Source organism: Canis lupus, chromosome 18, assembly GCF_048164855.1.
Source record: "Canis lupus baileyi chromosome 18, mCanLup2.hap1, whole genome shotgun sequence".
Classification (NCBI taxonomy): domain Eukaryota; kingdom Metazoa; phylum Chordata; class Mammalia; order Carnivora; family Canidae; genus Canis; species Canis lupus.
Genome location: NC_132855.1, coordinates 54,163,272 through 54,188,743, shown reverse-complemented (window position 1 = coordinate 54,188,743; position 25,472 = coordinate 54,163,272). Strand labels below are relative to the sequence as shown.

The 25,472-nt window shown below is 41.4% G+C and overlaps 1 protein-coding gene, 1 long non-coding RNA gene and 1 other non-coding gene across 4 annotated transcripts; 2 read left to right on the top strand and 1 right to left on the bottom strand.

Moving 5' to 3' along the window:
- Nucleotides 1-822: 822 nt before the first annotated feature.
- LOC140609258 (uncharacterized) lies at nt 823-3,440 on the bottom strand. Its single transcript, XR_012011168.1, has 2 exons — nt 3,320-3,440; nt 823-1,124 (listed from the first exon to the last, which is right to left on the bottom strand). It is a non-coding gene; the product is annotated as an uncharacterized lncRNA (long non-coding RNA).
- Nucleotides 2,964-25,365, top strand: ZC3HC1 (zinc finger C3HC-type containing 1). 2 transcript variants are annotated; one of them, XM_072784557.1, is made up of 12 exons: nt 2,964-3,045; nt 3,331-3,628; nt 4,070-4,126; nt 5,148-5,259; nt 9,865-10,015; nt 10,557-10,640; nt 16,140-16,267; nt 19,436-19,590; nt 21,342-21,585; nt 21,931-22,143; nt 22,605-22,811; nt 24,927-25,365. In XM_072784557.1, the coding sequence occupies exons 2-12, from the start codon at nt 3,483-3,485 to the stop codon at nt 24,993-24,995; spliced, it is 1,566 nt and encodes a 521-aa protein (XP_072640658.1). In that variant the 5' UTR covers nt 2,964-3,045; nt 3,331-3,482; the 3' UTR covers nt 24,996-25,365. The 2 variants fall into 2 exon arrangements, with proteins under 2 accessions (XP_072640658.1, XP_072640659.1); XM_072784558.1 differs by lacking the exon at nt 4,070-4,126 and having other exon boundaries at nt 2,971-3,628.
- Nucleotides 5,893-5,965, top strand: TRNAM-CAU (transfer RNA methionine (anticodon CAU)). Its single transcript has one exon. It is a non-coding gene; the product is annotated as a tRNA-Met (tRNA).
- Nucleotides 25,366-25,472: the final 107 nt, after the last annotated feature.

Genomic DNA, 25,472 nt, shown 5'->3' with positions numbered 1-25,472 from the left:
CCTGATGCAGGAGGGACTCAATCCCAGGACCCCAGGATCACACCCTGAGTCAAAGGCTCAAATGCTAAGCCACCCAGGCATCCCTGTTTGACTCATTCTTAAGAGGTCCTACATTGCATAAAATGCTTAGCTACATAAATTTTTGTATATTCTCACATTAAAAAACCACACATACAAGGGCACCTGGCTGGCTCAGTCAGAAGAGCATGCAGCTCTTGCTCTCAGGGGTCATGAGTTCGAGTTCCACATTGAGTGTAGAGGTTACTAGAAAAAAACAAATTAAAAAAAAAACTCACAGGCAATAAAGACAGTCTGACAGCCAGAGCTATCAGAGGAGCTGTCTGCTTCCATGGGATAAACAAAATGGATAAACTGACCCTGAGAGTGAGATTAGCAGTCCAGAGGAATTAAGAGAAGGGCACACCATGGAAAGGAGGAGGCTGCAGGATAGGACAGGGGGAGAAGGTGGAATGCGATGAAGTCTCAAAGTTGGCCCCAGAGGATCCTATGGGAAATTCTAAGGCTGGTTGGCCCTTCAGCCATTTTCTCAACATCTATTATGTACCAGGCATTGTGAAATTATAGAAAAAAAGACAAAATGTCTGCACAGAATTAACAGCCCCCATGACGTCAAGAATATAGAGACAAATAAGCATGTCCTGCATTTTTCTTTAACCATTTTCAGTTGATTGAGTGCAGGAGCAGAGAGGTAGGTGGAGAGTTGAACTCAACTGGGAGTGAAGTTTTGCCAAATGAGTACTATAAGGCAAGAGACGTTCAAGGAAATTGAGAGGATATTCATGAAAATGTGTTATTTTTAGCTTATTTACTTTGCTTTTTATTATGATGTTGTCAATGATAGAATGATACTCCCATGAGTCCATCACCCAAATCCAACAATTAAAAACATTTTGCAATCTTCTTTCATCTATTCCTCCATACATTTTTCTCTTCAAGAATTTTTTTTTAAAGATTTTATTTTTGGGCACCTGGGTGGCTCAGTGGTTGAGCATCAGCCTTCAGCTCAGGTTGTGATCCTGGGGTCCTGGGATCAAGCAGGGAGCCTCCTTCTCCCTCTGCCTATGTCTCTGCCTCTCTCTGTGGCTCTCATGAATAAATAAAATCTAAAAAAAAAAAAAAAAAAAAAGATTTTCTTTTTAAGTAATCTCTGCACCCAACATGGGGCTCAAACTCACAACCTCTAGATCAAGAGTCCAAAGCTCCACCAACTGAGCCAGCCAGGTGTCCTTCTGTTCAATAATTTTAGGGATCCGGGGTGGCTCAGTGGTTAAACGTTGGCCTTTGGCTCAGGTCGTGATCCTGGGGTCCTGGGATTGAGTCCTACATTGGGCTGCCTGCAGGGAGCCTGCTTCTCCCTCTGCTTATGTTTCTCTCTGTGTGTGTCTCTCATGAGTAAATAAATAAATAAAATTTTTTTAAAAAATTAAAAAAAAAAGAATTTTAAAGCAAATCCCAGACATCATACCATAATACCATAAATACTTTGGGATGTATCTCTTTTAAGTCCTTATTCTTTTTTTTTATTTTTGTTTTTGTTTTTAAGGCCTTGTTTTTAAAGTAAGTAATTTTTTTAAAAAACCATCATAACAGGGGATCCCTGGGTGGCGCAGCGGTTTGGCGCCTGCCTTTGGCCCAGGGCGCGATCCTGGAGACCCGGGATCGAATCCCACGTCGGGCTCCCGGTGCATGGAGCCTGCTTCTCCCTCTGCCTATGTCTCTGCCTGCCTCTCTCTCTCTTTCTCTCTCTCTCTCTCTCTCTCTGTGACTATCATAAATAAATAAATTAAAAAAAAATCATAACAGGGATGCCCAGGCTCAGCGGTTAAGTGAGTCTGCCTTCCGCGCAGGGCCTGATCCTGGAGATCGAGTTCCGCATCGGGCTCCCTGAATAGAGCCTGCTTCTCCCTCTGCCTACGTCTCTGCGTCTCTTTTTCTGTGTGCCTCATGAACAAATAAATAAAATCTAAAAAAAAAAAAAAATCATTAACAATGCCATTTATCAAATATGACACACTAACAATAATGCTTCAATCTGGGATCCCTGGGTGGCGCAGCGGTTTGGCACCTGCCTTTGGCCCAGGGCGTGATCCTGGAGACCCGGGATCAAATCCCACGTCAGGCTCCCGGTGCATGGAGCCTGCTTCTCCCTCTGCCTGTGTCTCTGCCTCTCTCTCTCTCTGTGACTATCATAAATAAATAAATAAATAAATAAATAAATAAATAAATAAAGCTTCAATCTTAACTAATTCTGAGCAGATATTAAAAATTTGCAAAGACATGATGATGATGATGATGATGATGATGATGATGATGAGTGGCAATGAACTTAGCTGGCTAGGGAGGGAAGGGAGGCTCCGGACCATGGAAAGGAGGCTGGATCAATAGACTGAAGGTCCTGGCTGGCGGGGACATTACTGGAGTCAGAAGCCCACAGAAGTGAGCTGGAGGGGTGGGGGTGGTCCCACTTTCATCTCTGTCTATGCCTCAGTCACAAGTCTTCTTTTCCAATTGATCAGAGACAAACTCCTTCCAACTGGATCTCTTTCCCATAATCTCATCCATTCTAGCTCCAGCACCTGGAAGTCTGGCAAAACTTGCAGACTAAATTAGGCCCTCCTTGTGTACACTCAGTACCTCTTTGGGGCACTTTTTTTCTTTTTTTAAGATTTTATGTATTTATTCGTGAGAGACACACAGGGAGAGGCAGAGGGAGAAGCAGGCTACCTGCTTGATCCCAGGGCCCCGGGATCACAACCTGAGCCAAAGGCAGACGCTCAACCACCGAGCCACCCCGGCGTCCCTTCCAGGGCACTCCTGATCCTAAGCTCAAAACTACAGGAACATGTATTTGTCTGCGGTCCTGTTCACTAACATTGGTCTCCGTTCACTGCTGTCACTGCGAGCGCCCAGCGCAGCGCAGCCCAGCCCAGCGCAGCCCAGCGTGGGCAGGGGGCGCTCCACACACCGGACAAAGGAGGGAGGCTGTGCGGTGAGGCCAAGTGCCACGGACTTCTAACCCCACCGGTAACGCGGTTTCTAAGAAAGCTTCTAGATCATGTACGCTCAGGGGACGGTCGCCATCCCTTCACTTGTAAAAAAGATGTGACTTAGGAGGGCCATTTCAGTTAATTACTGTAAGACTAAACGTGGCCCCTGGACCCTATCGAATTCGGAGAAACGGCGCTCTAAAAACCCCTTATCGGCCCAAACGTGCTCGTGCATAAAGGAAACAGGGAGTCTAGGTTTAAATACCGGGGCCTCCCGTGGTAGTTTAACTCGTTCTAAAATGAGGGTTTACCTCGTTCTAAGATGGCCACGACCGGGTGGGCCCCGCGGCCGGATTCTGCGAGTCGCGTGGGCAAACGCGCGGGACCGCGCCTCCAGAGGAGGACCTTCACCCCGCAGAACGGAAGTTCCTGAGCCTTCAGACCCGCGGGGAAGCAACTCGGCAGCGGACCAAGATGGCGGCGCCCAGTGAGGGGCAAGCGTTTGCCTCGGGGGTTGAAAAGACTTGGGGTGCGGTTGTTCGCTCCCCAGAAGGGACCCCTCAAAAGGTCCGGCAGCTGATAGATGAGGGGATTGCCCCGGAAGAGGGAGGCGCCGAAGCGTGAGTTCGGGAGTCCACCCTGGGTCCCGCACCGGCGGATCGGAGGGGGTTTGGGGAGCGCGGGCCTGGGCGGGGAGTGGGGGGATCCCCTGGGTCGGCACCTCGGTTGGTGGCATTGGCTACCTCCTGGGTTTTGAAGGAGAATGGGTTTACTGCGTTTACTTGGCTTTAATATTATGGGGATATACTGGATTCCACACCACCCGTGGAATTTTGCCACAAGACAGGTTTTGGGGGGGAAGAGGGAAAAAAAAGAGGACCGCTAACAATATGCACCTGACATCTCTTAGTTGGGTTTCTTAACCTTTTTTTTTTGAGCCTTAGACACCTTTGGCAGCCTCGTAAAGCCTATGAACCCTTCTCAGAATATTTTTTTCTCAGAGTATTTTTAAGCGCATAAATTACATAGGATTATAAAAAACCAATTATATTGGAATGCAGCTATCAAGATAGTAAAAGAAAAAAGGGAGGCAGTAACATGCTTCATTTTATTAAAGAGTTAAGTAACATCTAGTAATTCTATTATCTACCACACTTCTGAACATAAATGGTATTTCAAAACATGTGCAACAACCATAATGTTGGTGACAAAATCTGATTTCCATTGGTGACAAATTCACAGGTACCGCTGATGCTATATTTTGTGGGGTTTTTAATACCTTCATTCATAATTGAAGGAAATGCTAAATTTCAATTAAAGGTTAGTAAGTTAAAAAAAAAAAAAAGTCACCTTTAACTCATTCAGGTTTATGGATCCTCTCAATTTCTTTCAAGAAGCACACCTCCCTGAGGCTCTCTGACTCTCAGAAAGATTCTTAGAATGAGTTTATTTCTTTTGAGTTATAATAGCTGGTGTCACCCTATTTTTATTAAGATGACTTTTGTCCTCAGCAGTTCCTCTCTCTACTCCTCTCAGGCACTGTTGAAATGCCTTTCACCGAAAATAAGATAATTGTTTTGTTGGTTTTTTTTCCTCCCTGAATTTTTTTCATGAAATTGCCTAAAGATTTCTACTTTGATTTGAAATTTTTAATTAGTTTTTTTCTGGGAGAGTGGGTATCAAGAGTCAGACCCAGGTAGAAATATCAAAATTATCTCTGTGTTAAAAGAGTTAAATTTCTAAGGTGTTTCGAATTGTATAGTGCATAGAAGCCTTGAGTCCAGTGTTGTGTCTACTAAAGTTGCATAAAATACTGTTGGAGAACAGTAAGCTACAACAGTTTGCTGGTATATAGAATTAGTGGAGCACTCTGGAGGTAGAAATTATTTGAAATTTAAGTATAGCCAAACTGTAAAGAGATTTGAATGCCAGACTGAAGAATTTGGATTCTATTTAGTAAGTATTATGAAACCATTGACAATTTTAAGCAAAGGAATGACATAACTGAAATGATTTTTAGAAAGGTTAAAATCCAGCATTGCATGATTGGTGCTATGATGTGCCAAGAGGTGAGATAAAGATGTTTGGGCAAAGTGATGCTGTGAAAGGATTACCAAGAGTTCTGCCACTTTATTTTAGGAAGGACACATCTGCCACATTCCAGTCAGTTAATGGGTCACCCCAAGCAGAACAGCCGCCATTGGAATCTACAAGTAAAGAAGCCTTCTTTAGCAGAGTGGAAACATTTTCTATATCCTTTTTTGTTAGGTCATGTGAACTGCACTTTCTGCCTGCTCTTGGAACTGTTATTCCTCCACTTACTCTGATGCTTTATTTTTTTTTCTATTCTATTTTATTTTTTTTAATTTATTTTTTATTGGTGTTCAATTTACCAACATACAGAATAACCCCCAGTGCCCGTCACCCATTCACTCCCACCCCCCGCCCTCCTCCCCTTCTACCACCCCTAGTTCGTTTCCCAGAGTTAGCAGTCTTTACGTTCTGTCTCCCTTTCTGATATTTCCCACACATTTCTTCTCCCTTCCCTTATATTCCCTTTCACTATTATTTATATTCCCCAAATGAATGAGAACATATAATGTTTGTCCTTCTCCGATTGACTTACTTCACTCAGCTACTCTGATGCTTTAATTTAAGAATTAAACTTGGTAAGAGGGGGGGATCCCTGGGTGGCTCAGCAGTTTAGTGCCTGCCTTTGGCCCAGGGCGCGATCCTGGAGTCCCGGGATTGAGTCCTGCGTCGGGCTCCCGGCGTGGAGCCTGCTTCTCCCTCCTCCTGTGTCTCTGCCTCTCTCTCTCTCTCTCTCTATCATAAATAAATAAATAAATCTTTAAAAAAAAAAAAAAAAAACTTGGTAAGAGGTGCCTGGCTGGCTCAGTTGGTAGAGCATGTGATTCATAATCTCAGGGTCATGAGTTCAAGTCCCATTTCGGGCATGGAGCCTAGTTAAGATTGAAAAAGAAGAATTGGTAAGAAATTTTATAGGAAAATTAGCATCATAAAATGTTATTCCTCAGGATGCCTGGGTAGCTCAGCAGTTGAGCATCTTCCTTTGGCTCAGGGCGTGATCCCAGATTCCAGAGATGGAGTCCTGCGTCAGGCTCCCTGCATGGAGCCTACTTCTCCCTCTGCCTGTGTCTCTGCCTCTCTTTCTGTGTCTCTCATGAATAAATAAATAAAATCTTTTTTTAAAAAAATGTTATTCCTCAAAGGGATATTTGAGATGACCTGACGTTTTCTTTTCACAGAAGAAAACACCAAGAGCTTGAGAGGAGAAGAAATAATAACTAATGCTTATATGTAGTGTGCTTTCACATATATTATTACATTTGATCTTCACTTTAAACCTATGAAAATAGGTATTATTATTATTATTATTATTATACTCATTTACAGAAGAGGAAGCAGTTTCAGGTAGGTTATCTGACTTGCCTCTGATCAACCTGCTAGCAAATGGCAGAGCCAGGATTACAGTGTAAGGCTGTTGGTACCCAAACCTAATGTTTTTTGAGACTGTGCATAATACACTTCCTGTCTTTAGATTTCCCTGTGTATATTAATTATCTATTATTGCATAATAAATTACACTACAATTTAGTGGCTTACAAACAACAACATTTATGTCACAGTTTGTATGGGTCAGGAATGTAGGTGTGGCTTAGTTGGGTCCTCTGGCTTAGGGTCTCTTACAGACTGCAATCGAGGTGGCAGCTGACCTGCAACCATCTCCAGGCTGCACTAGGAAAAGATGCACTTCCAAGCTCACTCACATGACTGTTGGATTGAGGGCTTCAGGTCTCTAGTGGCTCTTGGCTGGAGACCTCCCTACATTCCTTACAACATGGGCCTCTCCACACAGACAACTGGTTTCCATCAGAGTGAGTGAATAAAAGGGAACAAGATAAAAGCTAGACTGTTTGTGACCTAATCTCAGAGGTGATGTTCCATCACTTTTGCCCTTTTCTATTCAGTAGAGTGATTTTTTAAAAAATATAAAACAATTATAGACCTAGAGAAAGGTTGCACAGGTTACAAAGAACTTCCTCTTTGAGCCACTTATAAATAAGTTGTCAAAGTGATACCTCATTACCCCCAAATATTTCCTACAAACAAGGACTTTTTCCTACATAACTGCAATGCAACAATCAAAATCAGGAAATTTCGCCTAATAAATTATTACTGTCTAACCCTCAGAGTCTAATCATTTCATCAGTTTTCCTAATACTATTCTTTATAGCAAAAGGATCCAGTTGAGATTCCTGTTTTTCTTTGAATTTCATGATTGTGATACTTTTGGAGATCATAGGCAAGTTGTTTTGTACAGTGTATGTCAATTCACATCTGTATGATATTTCCTTAGGGTTGGATTCAGGTAGTGTAGGAGCATCACAGAATGGTGCTGTATTCTCACTGCAGCTTTTCAGGTGGCATAATAATTTTGATTTATTCCTTTCCTGGCAAGGTTCCTTTGATCACTTGATTAAAGGAATGTCTCCCCATCTTTTCTCCATTGTAAAGTAACTCTCTTCTTCCTTTGTAAATTAAAAAGTGTTTTGTGCAGAAGTGCTTTGAAACTATGCAAATATCCCATTCCTCATCAAATTTTAGTAACTAAGTAGTAATTTATTGATAGCAAGGGCTGCTTATTTAATTCATTGATTATATAATCCATTACTATCATGATATATTTTGGTACTCCAGTTATCCCTGATTTGTGACTGGGGCTCCATGGTGATGTTCTTTATATCCTACTTGGCTTCAGCACTTCAAGGTGATCAGCCCCTTTTTCCCCAACTTGGGTACTGACACCTGGCACTGAGCTGCTTCCCCTCACCCTCCTGGCTGTCCTCCTCCTTGCTTACCACCTGGTAGCTTTAGGAATAAATTGCTCAGGAAGAGGAATTTTATTTTATTTTATTTTATTTTTTTTTTTTAAAGATTTTATTTATTTATTTGAGAGAGAGAGAGAGCATGAGTAGGGGGAGGGGGAAGCAGACTCCCTGCTGAGCAAGGAGCCTGATGTGGGGCTTGATCCCAGGACCTGAGATCATGACCTGAACGAAGGCAGATGCTTAACCAACTGAGCCACCCAGGAGCCCCGAGGAATTTTATTTTAACTGTCCTTCTACTGCTACTCCTTAGACTAATTCCTGATTATGCTGCAGTATTTAGAACTGTTTTCTTTGATTCTTTTTTGTTTTCATTGGATATAAATTGATCACTGCTTTGGATATGACATTTATTTAACTTAGCTACTAAATGATTCTATTACTTTTATTTATTTTTATTTTATTTACTTTTTTTTAGGTAGACTCCACACCCAATATGGAGCTCAGTACAGGGCTTGAACTTACAACCCTGAGATCCAGATGCAAGCTGAGAGATCAAGAGTTAGACCTTCAACCGACTGAGCCACTCAGGCGCCCCCCCCCCATTCCTATAATTTAGATAATGCCAGCTCCTTTAATGTTTATAACTAAATTCCATTTTCTAGCCATTAGGCCCTCTTTTGCTGATATTGGAATGTTTTCAAATTACCATATCCCTTATAAAAATATAGAACTTTCCAGCATCTTCTTTCATATTTAATGTGTGTGTGTATTCTGTGAAAAAGAGCTCTTTAGGTAAAATATAAAAAACTAAGTGTTGGGATCCCTGGGTGGCGCAGCGGTTTGGCGCCTGCCTTTGGCCCAGGGCGCGATCCTGGCGACCCGGGATCGAATCCCACGTCGGGCTTCCGGTGCATGGAGCCTGCTTCTCCCTCTGCCTATGTCTCTGCCTCTCTCTTTCTCTCTCTGTGACTATCATAAATAAATAAAAATTTAAAAAAAAACAAACAAACAAACAAAAAAAAAACTAAGTGTTGAATATTAAAGATTAGTAAATGTTTTAGGACATTTTTCCAAGCACATATTTAGAGATTCCTGTGTGCTGTTAGCCTATTTAAGACACAAAGTCTAGATACACACATTAGTACAAATCAAATTTTAGGGGAATAATGAAGAATACTATTAATTTTACTGACTATTCTTTAAAATGTAAAAGTAGATATGGTACAATAGGAGAGCACAGATGAGTGGCAGGAAAAATTTCTGCTTGTTATTGCTTAGGCATATCTCTGTGCTTTTACTAGTGCTCTTAATCTTTAGTATTTCACAATAAGTGAAAGTGAATGGCTTCTATATTCGCCCCCACAGCCAATAATAACTTAAGTATTTATTTATTTATTTTTTAAGATTTTATTTATCCATTCATGAGAAACATAGAGAGAGAGGCAGAGACATAGACAGAGGGAGAAGCAGGCTCCCCACAGGGTGGAACTCCAGGATCATGCCCTGAGCCGAAGACAGAAGCTCAACCACTGAGCCACCCAGGCATACTCACTTACACATTTTAAACATAAAATACACAGGGCTTTGTAGAGGAGAAGTTCATAATTTTTTCCCCTTTGGTTATTACTCAGATGACTTTTCATTATTCTGTAAAGTATGTGTGCTTTAAAAATAGCTTTTCAAGGGCACCTGGGCAGCTCAGTCTGTTAAGTGCCTGCCTTTGGCTCGGGTCATAATCCCAGTGTCTTGAGATCAAGCCCCACATTAGGCTCCCTGCTCAGCAGAGAGCCTGCTTCTCTCTCCCTCTGCTTGTGCTCTCTCTCTACCAAATAAATAAAATATTTAAAAAGAAAAGAAGAGTTTTCCAAATTTTTCTTACTGCTTTTCTTCTTAATGTAACTGTAAAAGAATAAGTTAAAAGTTTTAATTTCTGACTTACTCATTTTTTTTTTTACTTACTCATTTTAATATACTTGCAGCCTTGTTTTCCTTAACATGAATACTCTCTGAAATGGGCAGGTAAGCCCGCCGAGCTGTCTCCACTTGTCTGTGCAAAATATGGCTGGGTCACAGTTGAATGTGATATGCTCAAGTGCTCCAGTTGTCAGGCTTTTCTCTGTGCCAGTTTGCAACCAGCTTTTGATTTTGACCGATGTAAGTATAAAGTACAAATTATATTTTCCTCCATATTCAAAGATGTATTAGACTAGTTTTTCTAAAAAGACAAGTCATGTGTTTGATCAAAGAATGCATACTATTATATATAGCAAAGTGAATTTGTGATCATTTTCATCTATAATTATTAGCTTCAGTTAATATTTAAAAAAAAAACTAAACTACTTTAGACTGAACCTGACTTAATGCATTCTGGGAATCTAACAACAGGGTATGTTTACACTATGGTTCTAAAAATGTATACTTAGATAAAGAGACAGCTCTTTGATGAAGCCTTGTGTTTTGGAATGCTCTGCCTTATAAAATACATACTGTCTCCTTTGTTATTGATCCTAGAATCATGATTTAGAACTTGTTTTGTGAAAAATATTAAGATGTAGTTACTAATATTTTTATATCTTTTTAAATTATCTTGGTTGTTTTTATTTTTAATTCTGTGCATACTCCTAAAGGTTCTTGGCCATTCGATTTTGAATCTACATAATGTTTTCTAAGGCATTGCTCCCTGTGTGGGTTTCAGATAAGGACCGATGTGCCGAGCTGAAGAAGGCCTTGTGCACTGCCCATGAAAAGTTCTGTTTCTGGCCAGACAGCCCCTCCCCAGGTACTTATTTCCAAGATTTCCCATTTACCATCTCTCCTTGGTTATTGCATTTCTAGTATTGTCTATTTCTTTGTGAAAATCTAGTCTTTGAAGTTTCTTTCCTTCTTTCTCTTTGTGCTTTTCAAGGAGAATTTACACTCATCTACCTATTAGGTTATTACTTAACTTTATTAAGGGTATTTGACATGCCAACAGCTTAGCCATGCATACGTTATCCCGTTTAATCCTCACAGGGACCCTGGGAAGTAGATTATCAACCCAGTTTTGGGGGTGAGGAAACAGAATCAGAGATCTTAAAACCAACTGGTAAGGAGGCAAAACTGGTTTTATCAGATTTCCTTTTTTTTTTTTTTTTTTATGATAGTCACAGAGAGAGAGAGAGAGAGAGGCAGAGACACAGGCAGAGGGAGAAGCAGGCTCCATGCACCACCAGGAGCCCGATGTGGGATTCGATCCCGGGTCTCCAGGATCGCGCCCTGGGCCAAAGGCGGGCGCCAAACCGCTGCGCCACCCAGGGATCCCCCTTATCAGATTTCTAATTGCTTTTCCCACCGTAACAAGCAGTCCCATGTTCTCCCCAGGCTTCCTTTGGTACACTAATGGTGGCAGTTAAATGGGGTTCTATTGCTCAAGCCAACTCACAGGAAGCCAGATGAGAGTGATTACAAATGTATAGTTTATCACAGTGAAATGACACATTGTAACAGCATTGAAGCCAAAGACTGCTTGTATAAAGGCCTTGACAGGGCGCACTCTCTTGAATCAGGTGCATTTTGATTATCTTCATTCTAGTTATTAACTTCAGTCATTACTATTTTATTTTATTATATTTTATTTTATTTTATTTTTTTATTTTTTTTTTTTTTTAGAACTAAGCTACTTTAGAGTGAACCTGACTATGTATTCTGTGAAACTAACAGCAGGGTATGTTTTCTCTGTGGTTCCAAAATTTATACTTAGGCTAAGAGACACAAGAGTTTTATGAAGCCTCACACTCTAGAATGCCCTGCCTTATAAGATACATGATGATACCTCCTTTGTTACTGATCTTAGGATCTTGATTTAGAACTTGTTTTGTGAAAAATATTAAGATGCGTTGCTAATATTTTTGTATCTTTTATTTTTAGTTGTATCTGTACTCATAAAGGCTCTTTGCCTTTAAATGTTTGTCTACACAAAAAGCCCAGAATGTAGTAACAAGTGGGATTTTTTTTTAATTTATTTACCCATTTTATTTTATTTTTTTTATATTTTATTTATTTATTTGAGAGAGAGCACAAGACAAAGGAGGGTCAGAGGGAGAAGCAGACTCCCTGCTGTGCGGGAAGCCTGATGTAGGGCTTGATCTTGGGACTCCATGATCATGGCCTGAACTGAAGGCAGACGCTTAACTGACTTAGCCACTCAGGCACCCTTATTTACCCATTTCAGAGAGAGAGAAATTGTCCAAAAGTGGGGAGAGGGGCAGAGGGAGAAAATCTTCAAGCAGACTCTCCACTGAGTACCGATCCTGATGTGGAGCTCAATCCCATGACCCAGAGATCATGACCTCAGCTGAATCAAAAGTTAGACACTTAACTGACTGAGCCACCCAGGCGCCCCAGAAGTGCCATTTTTTAAGTATTTTATTTACTGGCTGGGCACTTGGATGATGCAGTTGGTTAAGCATTGGACTTTTGGTTTCAGCTCAGGTTGTGATCTCAGGGTGGTGATATCAAGCCCCAGGTCAGGCTCAGCACTCAGTGCAGAATCTGCTTAAGATTCTCGGATCTCTGGTAGCCCTGGTGGAGCAGTGGTTTAGTGCCGCCTGCAGCCCAGGGCGTGATCCTGGAGACCCTGGATCAAGTCCCACGTCAGGCTCTCTGCATGGACCCTGCTTCTCCCTCTGCCTGTGTCTCTGCCTCTCTCTCTGTCTCTATGAATAAATAAATAAAATCTTAAAAAAAAAAAAAAAAGATTCTCGGATCTCCCTCTGCCCCTCCTCACTATGCTGTCTCTGTCTCTCTCTCTCTCAAATAAATAAACCCTTTTTAAAATAAATAAATATTTTGGGGTACCTGGGTGGCTTAGTTGGTTAAGCATCTGCCTTCGGCTCAAATCATGATCCCAGGGTCCTGGGATTGGGCCCTACATCGGGCTCCCTGCTGAGTGGGGAGCTTGCTTCTCCCTCTGCCTCTGCCTCTCTCCACCTCTCACATGCTCTCTCTCAAATAAATAAATAAAATCTTTAGAAAATAAATAAATAAAATAAATATATATATTTTACTGATCACATAGGCGTACTCTGCTAACTAGGCTCCAAAGCAGAACTCTCTGGAGGGCTTACCAAGACTAGGTACAGAACTTCGTGCCTGACCAGATTAGTGCCATGTGGGTGTAGTTTTTATTTCAATAGGACAGTTCAGGCCAATTCCAGGGTCACTGATGACTGGGGATATTCCACGAACCACTGAGAGGAAAAAAGAGATTGAAAGTGTCCATAGAGTACCATTTACTGATAATGATGGGGTGACAGAAAGGGACTGTTAAGGAAAAACATTTTTAAGTGAAGATGATATGTAACAAGGAGTTTTTGCTATTGGTCTAGTTATTTCACTGTGTAGTACAACTGAACTCCGGCCCAAGAGGATGTGAATGTTTCTCTCAGTGTACCTGGTCCAGGTTTTTAGGATCTGCCCAGGACTCTGCTGGGGTCCTGACTCTTATGACTAGACTCTGGTTTCTTAGTCCATCTACTTACAGACTTCTAACTCCTATCCAGACTTTTCTTTTGAGCTTGACTCATTTTCAACTACCTTCTAAACGTTTTCGTGTTGTATCTTGCTGTAGATACCTGGAATTCAATATATACAAAACTGAAGTCTTTGTTTTATACTAAAACTTACTTCTCTTCTTATATTTTCTCCGTCTTAAATGGTACTGACCTCCCCTCTAGTTCTCCTAGCAAGAAACCTGGAAGTCACTTTAGCTTCCTTTCCATATCCTCACCACCCAGTCCTATCCATTCTGCCTCCTAAATAGATCTCAAATGTGACCTTTCAATTATACCATTCCTTGGTTTGGTTCTTTCACATTCCGGAGACTTTAGTGTGAAGAGAGGAACACCTGCAACTATTTTTTTTTTCTTTTTTTTTCCCCCACAACTATTTCTATTTCAATGCTTACATTTATTAAGCGTATCTGATAACAATTTTGAAAGTAATTTTTTCTAACATTTACCAACTAAATTAAATCTCTTTAAACATTTTAATTTATAATTATTAATTTGCTAGACTGATTATTTTGAACATATCAAACACTGAAATAGACAAAATCCATGTATTAATTATAAAACATATATTTTAACTTATGTTAAAACATTTTCATGGTGGGTTTAATTTCTTCTGTTTGCTCTTTTGCCTTTATCAATATTTACTAGTATTTTCTTCAGACTGTAGGAATCAGACCAAACGTTATTGTTAAACCTCACTTTATTGATTGATTGATGGATTGATTGGAGGGTGTGGGGGGAGAAGAAGCAGAAAAGACTCAAGCAGGTTCCACGCTGAGCAGGGAGCACAGTGTGAGGCTGGATCTCACAACCCTGAGATCATGACCTGAGCTGAAACCAAGAGTTGGGACACTCAACCAACTGAGCCACCTTGGCACCCCTTTACTTGATTTTTAAAAATCCATACCTTTTTTTGTTCATTTTGGTTTTTTTATATTGGACTTTTCTAGTAAAATGATGCATCTTTTTAAATTGTTGGCATGTGTTTTGGCATATATGATTACTTGCAACAACTTTTCATAGTTTGATAATATTTACTAAATTAGAGACCAAAATGTGGTTGCTAATGATACAATAAATGGTGAACAAAGTGCTATTTTTACTGCTTTTGTACCTCGTAATAACAAAACTGGAAAAGAGATTTTTTTTTTTAATTTTTTTTAAGCAGCCTTATGATTGAGTAATAACTGGCATAAAATAAACTGCACATATTAAGTGTACTGTTAGGTAAGTTTTGACGTATTTGTGTGCTCGTGAAACTGTCACGGCTAGATTTCTATTTAACATCATTGGTTTAGGGCAGCCCGGGTGTCTCAGCAGTTTAGTGCCACCTTTGGCCCAGGGGGCGTGATCCTGGAGACCTGGGATCGAGTCCTGCGTCGGGCTCCCTGCATGGAGCCTGCTTCTCCCTCTGCCTGTGTCTCTGCCTCTCTGTGTCTCTCATGAATAAATAAATAAAATCTTAAGAAAAAATCATAGGTTTATTTTCATTTTCCTAATTTAGCACTGTATATTACTTTGCCCTATATTTCTTACAATAGGAGATTTTATTGATCATTAAGAGTTTTATAACATTGATGATCTTTCTCTCCATCCCTCTGCCACTAGTACCTAACAGGGATTATTACCTTAAATCACTGTTATTTATTTTTAAAGATTTTATTTATTTATTCATGAGAGACACAGAGGGAGAGGCAGAGACATAGACAGAGGGAGAAGCAGGCTCCTCGCAGGGAGCTCGATTTGGGACTTGAGATCCCAGGATCACGCCTGAGCCAAAGGCAGATGCTTAACCACTGAGCCACCCAGGCATCCCTACCTCAAATCATTTTAATGGGGGCACCTGGTTGACTCATTTGGTTAAGCATTTGCCTTCAGCTCAGGTCATGATCCCAGGGTCCCAGGATCGAGCCCCACGTCGGGTTCCCTGCTTCTCCCTCTCCTGCTGCTGCTCCCCCTTCTTGTGCTTGCACGCGCATGCTCTCTGTAAAATACATAAATAAAATCTTAAAAAAAAAAAAAAAAACATCCTTCAAGGGTGCCTGGGTGGCCCAGTTAGTTAGGCATCTGCCTTCAGCTGAGGGCGTGGTCATGATACCAGGAGGATTGGCCAGCATCAGGAAGCCTGCTTTTCCTTCTGCCTGCCCTTGCCTCTGCTTGTGCATGTATGTGTGCTGTGCACTCACTCGCTCTCAAATAAGTAAATGAAATCCTTTTTTTAATCCTTTAAAAAAATAATTTAATATCTGTTAAGCTTATTTTTTTACATCCCAACTGACCCCTTACAATCTCTATTCTAATGCATATTTTCGTAATATCACTCCCTTAAAAAAAATCTTTCAGTAATTTCTCATCACATACATTAGTAAAGTCATGGCTAGTTACTCTTTACACTTTAGCCCATCTCCTACTCCCTTTCCCTATAGGCACACTGTGTTCCAATCCTGTGAACCTATTTAGAGTTCCCCACCTGTGCCATCCTTAGGGCCTTTGCTTTTACACACTGTCGTTGGTCTTTAAATTCAGCTGACTACTCCTGAGAAACCCTTCTTAAGAATCTTCTTTTTTGAATACTATCAGAAAAATATCATCATAGCCCCATCAAAAAAAGTCAGTAATTCTTAATACCTTCAAATATTTTATCAGTACCTATCCCACGTTGTTTTATACACATTTTGTATTTTTTACAATTTGCATCAATATGACCTTCCAGTGTACTTTGTCCACAGATCGATTTGGGATGTTGCCATTGGATGAGCCTGCTGTTCTTGTTAGCGAATTCCTAGATCGTTTTCAAAGCCTTTGTCACTTGGACCTCCAGCTTCCTTCCCTGAGGCCAGAGGACTTGAAAACTATGGTGAGTTCTTCTTGGCTAGCCTACAGTGGCCTTCAGTTGTCACTACCATTTGTACATAAAGTATTTCTTTACATGACAGAGGATTAAGATTGCTATGGAGAGAACTAGTGGTCCCTCAACTGACCTCTTCCAGTCTCCATCAAAAGGGCATCAGAGTTTAAATAATGGGTTCCATTGAAACTTCTAGATATGATTCTTTAAATGGCATACATCCAATTTTATCTTGATTTAGTACTTATTTAACAGAAGAAATGAAATTTGAGGGGATCCCTGGGTGGCTCAGTGGTTTAGTGCCTGCCTTCCGCCCAGGGCGTGATCCTGGAGACCCAAGATCGAGTCCCACATCGGGCTTCCTGCATGGAGCCTGCTTCTCACTCTGCCTAGGTCTCTGCCTCTCTCTCTCTCTCTCTCTCTCTCTCTCTGTCTCTCATGAATAAATAAGTAAATAAATCTTTAAAAAAAGAAAAAAAGAAACAAATTTGACTTCATATGGTCAAATATCATTTCCCAAAGAAAATACTACAGGAGAAATTATAAACTCCTTTCTCCCCTGTGAATAGAAATTAGAAATGCACTGGGGCATATGTACTTCGAAACTGAATATCTGATGTCCCATTTCATCACCCTGTAGAGACTCCAAAGACAAACTTTATTATAGGAAAATAGAAGCTATTATTTTGCTTCTTCTAGTTGAGAGGCTGTTTAGATTTTAACCAAAGTTTGACCTCTGTGCCTATTTTACTTTATTTATTTAAGATGTATTTATTTATTTTAGAAAGAAAACATGGGGGGAGGGGCAAAGGGAGAGGGAGAGAAAGTCTTTTTTTTTTTTTTTTCTTCCAGTTTTCATTTATTTTTGGCTCTTGGGGCAATGGTATATTTTCAATATGAAAAAAAAGCAAGTTCAACACAAAGTAGAAATTTGAAATGTAGGACAGGACAAAAAAAATCAAGGGTGTGTGGGGAAAGGGAATAGCAGAAGGAAGAGCTGGGGTGTTGCCAAAAGGTGGAGGGTCTCCTTGTCCCCTCTGGAAGAATGACTCAAATGATTTAGGTGGCAATATACACTTTTCCATATGTACACAGCAGAGCTGGAGTTTTGTTAAGAAAAAGTGGGGGGGAAAAAAAGTGGGGAGTGGGAGGGAGCCTTTCCAGAGACTTTAGGGATCAAGGCTAGTCCCTCTTTCCCCAGGGGAAAAGGAAGAAATCCAACATGTGAAGCAGTTTATGTAGGAGGGAAGGATCCCACTCAACAAAGTGGCGCAGACCCCTACAAAAGAAACAGCTCAGGACAGAGCTTGAGAAGACTAAAAATAGATATAATACTGTCAACATCTCCCCTGAAGCTGAGAGGAGCAGGAAGATTCCTGGATTTGGACTTCAAGAGCCTGGATATCCCTTTCTAAAACTGCTCTAGAATAGAAAACCCTACCTTCTTGATATGTACCTCTACTGCTATGAGGTAGCTTGGTTTCCTTTCCCCTGGGCTACCACATGGGCTTAGGATGGTGGCCATGTTTTCAGCACATGTTCTAAATGGGATCTAACGAGACCAGCTTCTCAGAGAATAACCTTAAAAAACAAAGGGAAATATCAACTGCACAAATGGGAAAAGTGGACACCTAAAGAAAATACAGAGTCACCCAGAACAGAAGAAATCTAGGTTTCCCAGAGTGGAAGAAAGGAGACATTCAACAAACGACAAGTATTTATTGAGCAGCTGTTATGTGCCAGGCACTGTTCTAGGAACCCCCCCTCCAAAGAAGGGGGGAAAAAAGAGGCAGAGAATGCAAATTCTGAGGGAGAGGACAGGGGCAGCTGAGGAAGACGGAATGGAGAAGCCTGAGGTGATGGTACTCTGCCTTAAGCCTCCGAGGGAGAGAAAGTCTTAAGCAGACTCCCAAGCTGAGCACAGAACCCAATACCAGGGGACGCCTGGGTGGCTCAGTGGTTGAGCATCTGCCTTTGGCTCAGGGTGTGATCCTGGAGTTGGGGAATCAAGTCCCACATCAGGCTCCCTGTGAGAAACCTGCTTCTCCCTCTGCATGTGTCTCTACTTCTCTTTCTGTGTCTCTCATGGATAAATACATAAAAATCTTTTAAAAAAGAAAGAGAAAGAGAGAGAGAGAGAAAAAGAAAGAAAGAAAGAAAGAAAGAAAGAAAGAAAGAAAGAAAGAAAGAAAGAAAGAAAGAAGAAAAGAAAAAGAAAGAAAGAAAGAAAGAAAGAAAGAAAGAAAGAAGAAAAGAAAAAGAAAGAAAGAAGAAAGAAAGAAAGAAAGAAAGAAAGAAAGAAAGAAAGAAAGAAAGAAAGAAAGAAAGAAAGAAAGAAAGAAAGAAAAAGAAAGAAAAGGGAGGGAGGGAGGAAGGTAGGTTCAGTATCATTAAAAAACAACAACAACAACAAAACAATACCAGGGTCGATCTCATGTCCCCAGGATCATTCCCCAGGCTGAAATCAAGAGTTGGACATTCAGCCAGTTGAGCCACCCAGGTGCCCCAGCTCTGTGCCTATTTTAAATGTCCCTCGTCCCTAGCCAAGGCAGCTTTTTTGTTCACTTTATCACTACCTTATTATTCTTAGAATAAAAATAAAGACTGTGACAAGTTCTCTTGTTCTCATAAGAAATAAATTCACTGTCAGGCTAAGATATGAATAGTAATCTGTTTTCATTATTTGGGTTTTGAAGTTTGCAAGTTTCAGAGAAAATCTGTAATTGGTAAGTTGAAAACAAATTAAGGGGATCCCTGGGTGGCTCAGTGGTTGAGTGCCTTCGGCCCAGGGCGTGATCCTGGAGACCCGGGATCGAGTCCCATGTCGGGCTCCCTGCATGGAGCCTGCTTCTCCCTCTGCCTCTCTCTATCTCTCTCTCATGAATAAATAAATAAAATCTTTATAAAAAAAGAAAAAAGAAAACAAATTAAAACTAAGAAAAGATTTGGTAGCTCTAGGAAAATTGCCACTTTCCTCAATCAGCAGATCCAGGGCAATTCAGAAAGCTTCTATGTAAAACCTTATTGCAGTCTTAGAACTAAGCCTTCCATAATGAAGAGAATTGTCTTCATGTTTGGCAATTCTTTCATGACTTTTGCCTTGTACCCTCTAGGTACATCCTCGTATGTGATTTTTGTGGTTGGAAATTTCAGTTTGTTACCTTGATTCTTTTGTAGTGTTTGACAGAAGACAAGATCAGTCTTCTTCTGCACTTGCTTGAAGATGAACTTGATTGCCGAACTGAAGAGAGAAAAACTACAAGCAAATTAGGCTCAGACATCCAAGTCCATGTCACTGCATGTGTTCTCTCTGTATGTGGCTGGGCCTGTAGGTTAGTCACTGAATTTGCAAGAAAATGAGAACTCTGACACGATCATACACTGGTCCACATCAGTCACTAATAGCATTTGGAGATCTCATGGTATTTCCTGTCAGAAAAACAGACAAGGAAAACTCGAGGGAGGGGTGCCTGGGTGGCTCAGTTGATTAAGCAAGCAGATGCTTTTGGCTCAGGTCATGATCCCAGGGTCCTAGGATCAAGCCCTGCATCAGGTTCCCTGCTCAGTGGGAAGCCTGCTTCTCCCTCTCCTCTGCCTCTCCCTGCTTGTGCATGTGTGCTTGTTCGTGCTCTCTCTCTCCCTCTCTCTCTCAAATCAATCAATCAATCTCTAAAAAAAAGAAAGAAAACCTGAGAGAATGGTGAGGGGATGGTAAGAATCTAACAAAACCAGAATTAGAACTCAGGAATTGCTGGAAACACCTGAATTTTAGTTTTGGTTTTGGTTTTGTTTAATTTATTTTTAAGATATTATTCATTTATTTGACAGCACAAGCAGGGGCAGCAGCAGACAGAGGGAGAGAAAGAAGCAGGCTTCTTGCTGAGCAAGGATCCAGACGTGGGACTTGATCCCAGGACTCCAGGATCATGACCTGAGCCAAAGGCAGATGCCCAGCGGACTAAGCAACCCAGGCGCCCGAGTTTTTTTTGTTTTGTTTTGTTTTTACTATCACTTCCCAGCTGAGAGTTCATGTTCCTGTAAACAGTGCAACTCCTTTCTGTTTATAGAAAGTAAAAAAAATGGGGATCCCTGGGTGGTCTCAGCGGTTTAGCACCTCCCTTTGGCCCAGGGCGCAATCCTGGAGTCTTGGGATTGAGTCCTGCGTGGGGCTCCTGGAATGGAGCCTGCTTCTCCCTCCTCCTGTGTCTCTGCCTCTCTCTCTCTGTGTATCATAAATAAATAAATCTGAAAGAAAGAAAAAGAAAGAAAGAAAGAAAGAAAGAAAGAAAGAAAGAAAGAAAGAAAGAAAGAAAGAAAGAAAGAAAAGAAAAGAAAAGAAAAGAAAGAAAAAGAGAGAGAAGGAGGGAGGGAGGGAGGAAGAAAGAAAAGAAAAAAGAAAAGAAAAGAAAGAAAAATCAGTTGAATTCATAAAACCTACCAAAGGAAATACCAGCTGGAGTCAAGTCCCCATATTGGTATTTCCATTCTAGCTTCTCAATTTGGCATAAACTCCCTCTGAGATAGAAAACTATTGGAACTGGGGCACCTGGCTGGCTCAGTCCGGGGAGCATTGACTCTTAGTGTTGTGAGTTCAAGCTCCACATTAGGTGTAGAGATTACAAAAAATAAAACCTGGAAAGGAAGGAAAAGAAAAGAAAACTGTTGGAACCAATCTAGATTTACTTTTTTTTTTTTAAGATTTTATTTATTTATTTGACAGAGAACACAAGCAGGAGGCAGCAGCAGACAAAGGGAGAGGGGGAATGAGGCTCCCTGCCAAGCAGAGAGCCCAATGTGGGGCTCGATCCTAGGACTCTGGGATCATGACCTGAGCCGAAGGCAGACATCCAACCAACTGAGCCACCCAGGCATCCAACCCTTTAATCTTTCTACAGGAACTTTATGAGAGAGAATGGAGTTGGGGTCCTGAGATCACAGGACAGGGCCCTGAGATGACATGATTCCCAGTCCACTGGACTGTTCCAGAGATTTGTTTGATAAGATAAAACTGTCTCACAAATAATTTCACTTAATCCCTTGGAAAGGTTACTCTTTGAGAAAACTCTTTTCTGTTCCTGCCTAGTTCTTCTTTGGAACCCATGCAGCTCTCCCTAATAACGTGTTCACAGTGTATGAGGAAGGTGGGGCTCTGGGGCTTCCAGCAGATTGAGTCATCCATGACCGACCTGGATGCATCCTTTGGCCTGACCAGCTCCCCCATCCCAGGCCCTGAGGGACGGCCAGAGCGCTTCCCTCTTGTGCCTGAGTCTCCTCGGAGGATGATGACTCGGAGCCAGGATGCCACATGTTCTCCTGGCTCAGAGCAGGTATAAACTTAATCAACTTGCTTGGGATGACCTTTTCAAAAGCAGCATTTTTGCCAAAAGTGTGGTGGAAAAGTTGAAAATTACTTTAGGCAAGTAAGCTTCTCTTCTGACTACATTGATCAGAATACTGTGTTTTTATTTGCCAGTTGCATTACAGAAGCTAAATTCATGATTTTGTATAAAAATCTATCATTTTTTGAAGAGTTTAGTTATGTCAATAGTTCAGAAAGTAAATTCTTAGACTTAATTGTAAAGAATTAGCTTTTACTTGCTTCTAGAAATATTTCTTCTGACCATTGTCATTTATATTGTTGTTGTACTTCTGTTACCTCTTCTTCCCTTCAGGCTGAAAGGAGCCCAGGTCCCATTGTCTCCCGAACTCGGAGCTGGGACTCTTCCAGTCCTGTTGACCGTCCTGAGCCAGAGGCCGCTAGCCCCACCACCAGAACCCGTCCTGTGACCCGAAGTATGGGAACAGGAGACAGTAGTGGCCTGGAAGTGCCGTCTAGTCCTCTCCGGAGAGCCAAACGAGCTCGCCTCTGCTCTTCTAGCAGCTCAGTGAGTCCATCTGTGTGTAGAAGTTACTGAGCACAGGCAGCACACCAGGCCCTCACTGGGTCAAACAGAGAAGCAGGCCTGACCCCTTCCCGGGTCCTGTGGCTAAAGTAGACAGTGTGAATAAGTTTGAAGATGGAACAGCTGGGTATCCAAAGGGAAAAAAATTTAAGAGGTTTGTCCTTTATTTCTTTGGAATGGATTCTGGAGAGGTAGTATTTCAGGCATGTGGGGATGGCATGAGGTAAGGGGGACAGACCTGATCAGGCGCTATTGGTTTAACATGAAGGGAATGAAAGTATTCATAAAGAGAGCAGCCACAACATAGACAGTGTTTAAAGGAGAATATCCAACTGGAGACCTGGGCAGTTGAGAGATTCTGGACTGGACAACTCATAGCAGTGCCTTCCTGAATTGACATGGCATCTGCCCTTCATCAACACTGTTTCTCTTCTTCCTCTCAGGACACATCTTCCCGAAGCTGCTTTGACCCCACCTCTCAGCATAGAGACTGGTGCCCTTGGGTAAATGTGACACTTGGCAAGGAAACCAGGGAGCATGGTGGAACGGAGACAGATGCCAGTATCTCTACAGAGCCAGGCTGGAAGGCTGTGCTGAACATCCTCTTGGCCCACAAGCAGTCCAACCAGCCAGCTGAAACAGACTCCATGGTGAGATAAGCCACTGCCTGTGTGTGTGCAGCACTTGCTGTTTATGGGATAAGGAACAGAGCCTGGTACTATAATTAGCACCCTGCCTGCCCTCAGCTTTCGGAAGTCAAGTTAGACAGAATCAGGTTTCGTCCTAGAGAATCGACATGGAACTGATTCAGTCTTCCTGTAGCTTAGCATTTGGCCTTCCCTAAAATTATGGTAAATTCTTTGTCTTCTCAACTAAAATGACTCCAAGCAGAGAAGTACAAAAACAGAAATAGATGGAGAGGCAGCTGCTCCGGCCTCTTGTTGCAGAACAGCTGCTTTTTCTATCAGTTGCTGTCACTTGCATTTGGAGCCTGGCCAGTTAGCTGTCTGGAGCACTGTACTCTGACCCCAGAATTAGTTTCGTTCCTCACAGTGGCACATTACTTTGCCTCAGCTAGCCATTGCAGTCATGCTTGCTGCTATTTACAAAATGTGGGCAGATGCAAATCCATCATGACAGCTGAGAAAACAAGTCAATTGTTTACTCTGTGTAAAGGGTGGAAGTGATAGGAGTGTGGACTTGAAGGAATCATGGCAACTGGGTTCTCTTTCTTTTGTTGGTTTATTCCCAAATTTGCCTTATAGTGTGGTATGAATAGAATAATTTCTGAGCCCTGTGTCCTCCAAGGGCAAAGTAAAATAATACATGCCAATAGCTGTTTATAAGAAGCACTCCCAGGTTTGTGGGATTCTACTGGAGAAGAATATAACTGTGCTAAAAGCCTAAGACTGTACATTTGTACCCTCGGTAAATAACATAAATGAAGGCTTCCCAAAGTTTTTCCACAGGAAAAAAAAAAGCTGTATCTTTCCAATTTAAAAAACTTTTAAAAATATGTAAAGCTATCTAAAGACAAATGTCTGCATGTATCTTCTCTGCCTAGATCTTTATGAAACAGAGTCTTATTGACTGACCTCTGTCACTGTCTTACGAACAAGAAATCCTACAGGGTTTTTGTGGGGGTTTTTGTTTGGTGGTTTTTTTGTTTTGTTTTGTATTTGTAGTGGGAGAAGTTGGCCTCATAATTGACCCTGGGTTCCAGGACTTGAGATGCTTTTTGGTTTTATGTTTAACCTTTCCATAGCTGCAATGACGGGGAAATTCAGAGTTTAATAAGACTGGACCAAAGATATTGATGTTAGAAGAAAGTTATTTTTCTCAACTTAAGTTTCTTTTAACTTTGTCAGTATGTTCAGTAAATTCCCCTCCATCATTAAGAAGAGCTCACATTCTTCCCAACCCCCTACCCCGGGACTTTTATTTTTTTGAAACATTCATCCAGCAAAGAGGATAAGAAGACATATCTTCTGATGTCAGAAGCTGGAGGCAACTTTATCGATTATCTTGCTAGATTATTATTTATATTCTCACTGAGACCCTGTGCTCTTCACTGTGACTCTCAAAGTCAGAGAGAACCAAGTGTTCTGATTCACTGAGAACTTTTATCTTTCAGTAAATAGCTTTGTCTCCCTGTAACACCATTTCTCAGAATCTCAGATCACTTCATAGGCACGATCAAGTGGCAATGAGAGTCTTCCTATTATTAGCTCTGCTGGCTAAAAATGAAGCTGAGAAGGCCAGGGTCATAGTTTAAAGAGTCATTAAATCTGTTTTACCCTTTGGTCTTGGTTTATACTATTAACCCCAGTGAGGCATCATGTAAATGTGAATCCTTGTTCACAAGAAATAATGAACTAGGGCCCATTCAGCATCACTAATGGAAACCAGTGCAACCTGTGTGCCCCACTAATGGTGGGTCAGTAGTGTCAGCCTCACACAACAAGGTTAGGACAGATGCAGCTACGTGGAGGGAGGACGTGAGCTGCGTTTGAGAGGGTCAGAGTGTGTTAGCAGTAGTCTAACTGTAGAACGCAGGCTATCTTGATTTTTAGTCTGGTGTTAGGTGTATATTACATATATATGATATAAAGTAGTAATAGAAAATTAACTAGTTTCTCTCAATCCTAGACCTATTTAGATCACCATGGGAGAAATTTTCAGACCAACCCTTAAAGCTGTTATTACCCCATCATTCATCTCTATAAAAGAATTTAATCTCTAATAATGAGCTTTTTTACCTATAGAGTCTCTCTGAGAAATCCAGGAAAGTATTCCGAATATTCCGGCAGTGGGAATCTTTATGCTCATCCTGAAGACATTCTAGCCCTTCCCAGAGAGAAGCAGAATGAATGACTTTGGGAAATGAAGTCTGAATTTCTTTGTGGTCAGCTGATGCCAAGTTTTTTCCATTCTGGTATAACCATCAGAAGCCATCATCCTTGCAAAAGGCAGTGAGTGTCACTCTCTGCATCTGACTGAAGGGAAGCCTGTTTCCATGCGGGGGTGTGGACAGGTGAGGTACAACACATGTGGTCCTATTAAAAGAGTGTGGGGTCACTTCAACCAGACAGAAGACCAAGGCCCTGAGCACGTTTAGTGTCTTTCCGTACTGGGCAGTGTCTCAAGGGCTCTTGTATACTGGGAATATGACAATATGTATTAATAAAATATTTGTGAATATTCTTACTGCTGGAGAGCTGTGTTCCTTCTTGCCTCCTGGGCTGATGTTTATAAATAAGGCAGACCTTCAGAAAACTTCAGTGGAGCACTAAGCAAAATCAAAATTTTAT

Excerpts from the sequence above, each read along its gene's own strand:
- ZC3HC1 (XM_072784557.1), top strand. The coding sequence starts at position 3,483 with ATGGCGGCGCCCAGTGAGGGGCAAGCGTTTGCCTCGGGGGTTGAAAAG. Across the intron at positions 3,629-4,069 it reads GAAGAGGGAGGCGCCGAAGC|CTATCAAGATAGTAAAAGAA; the intron begins GTGAGTTCGGGA and ends ATTGGAATGCAG. Across the intron at positions 19,591-21,341 it reads GTATGTGGCTGGGCCTGTAG|TTCTTCTTTGGAACCCATGC; the intron begins GTTAGTCACTGA and ends GTTCCTGCCTAG.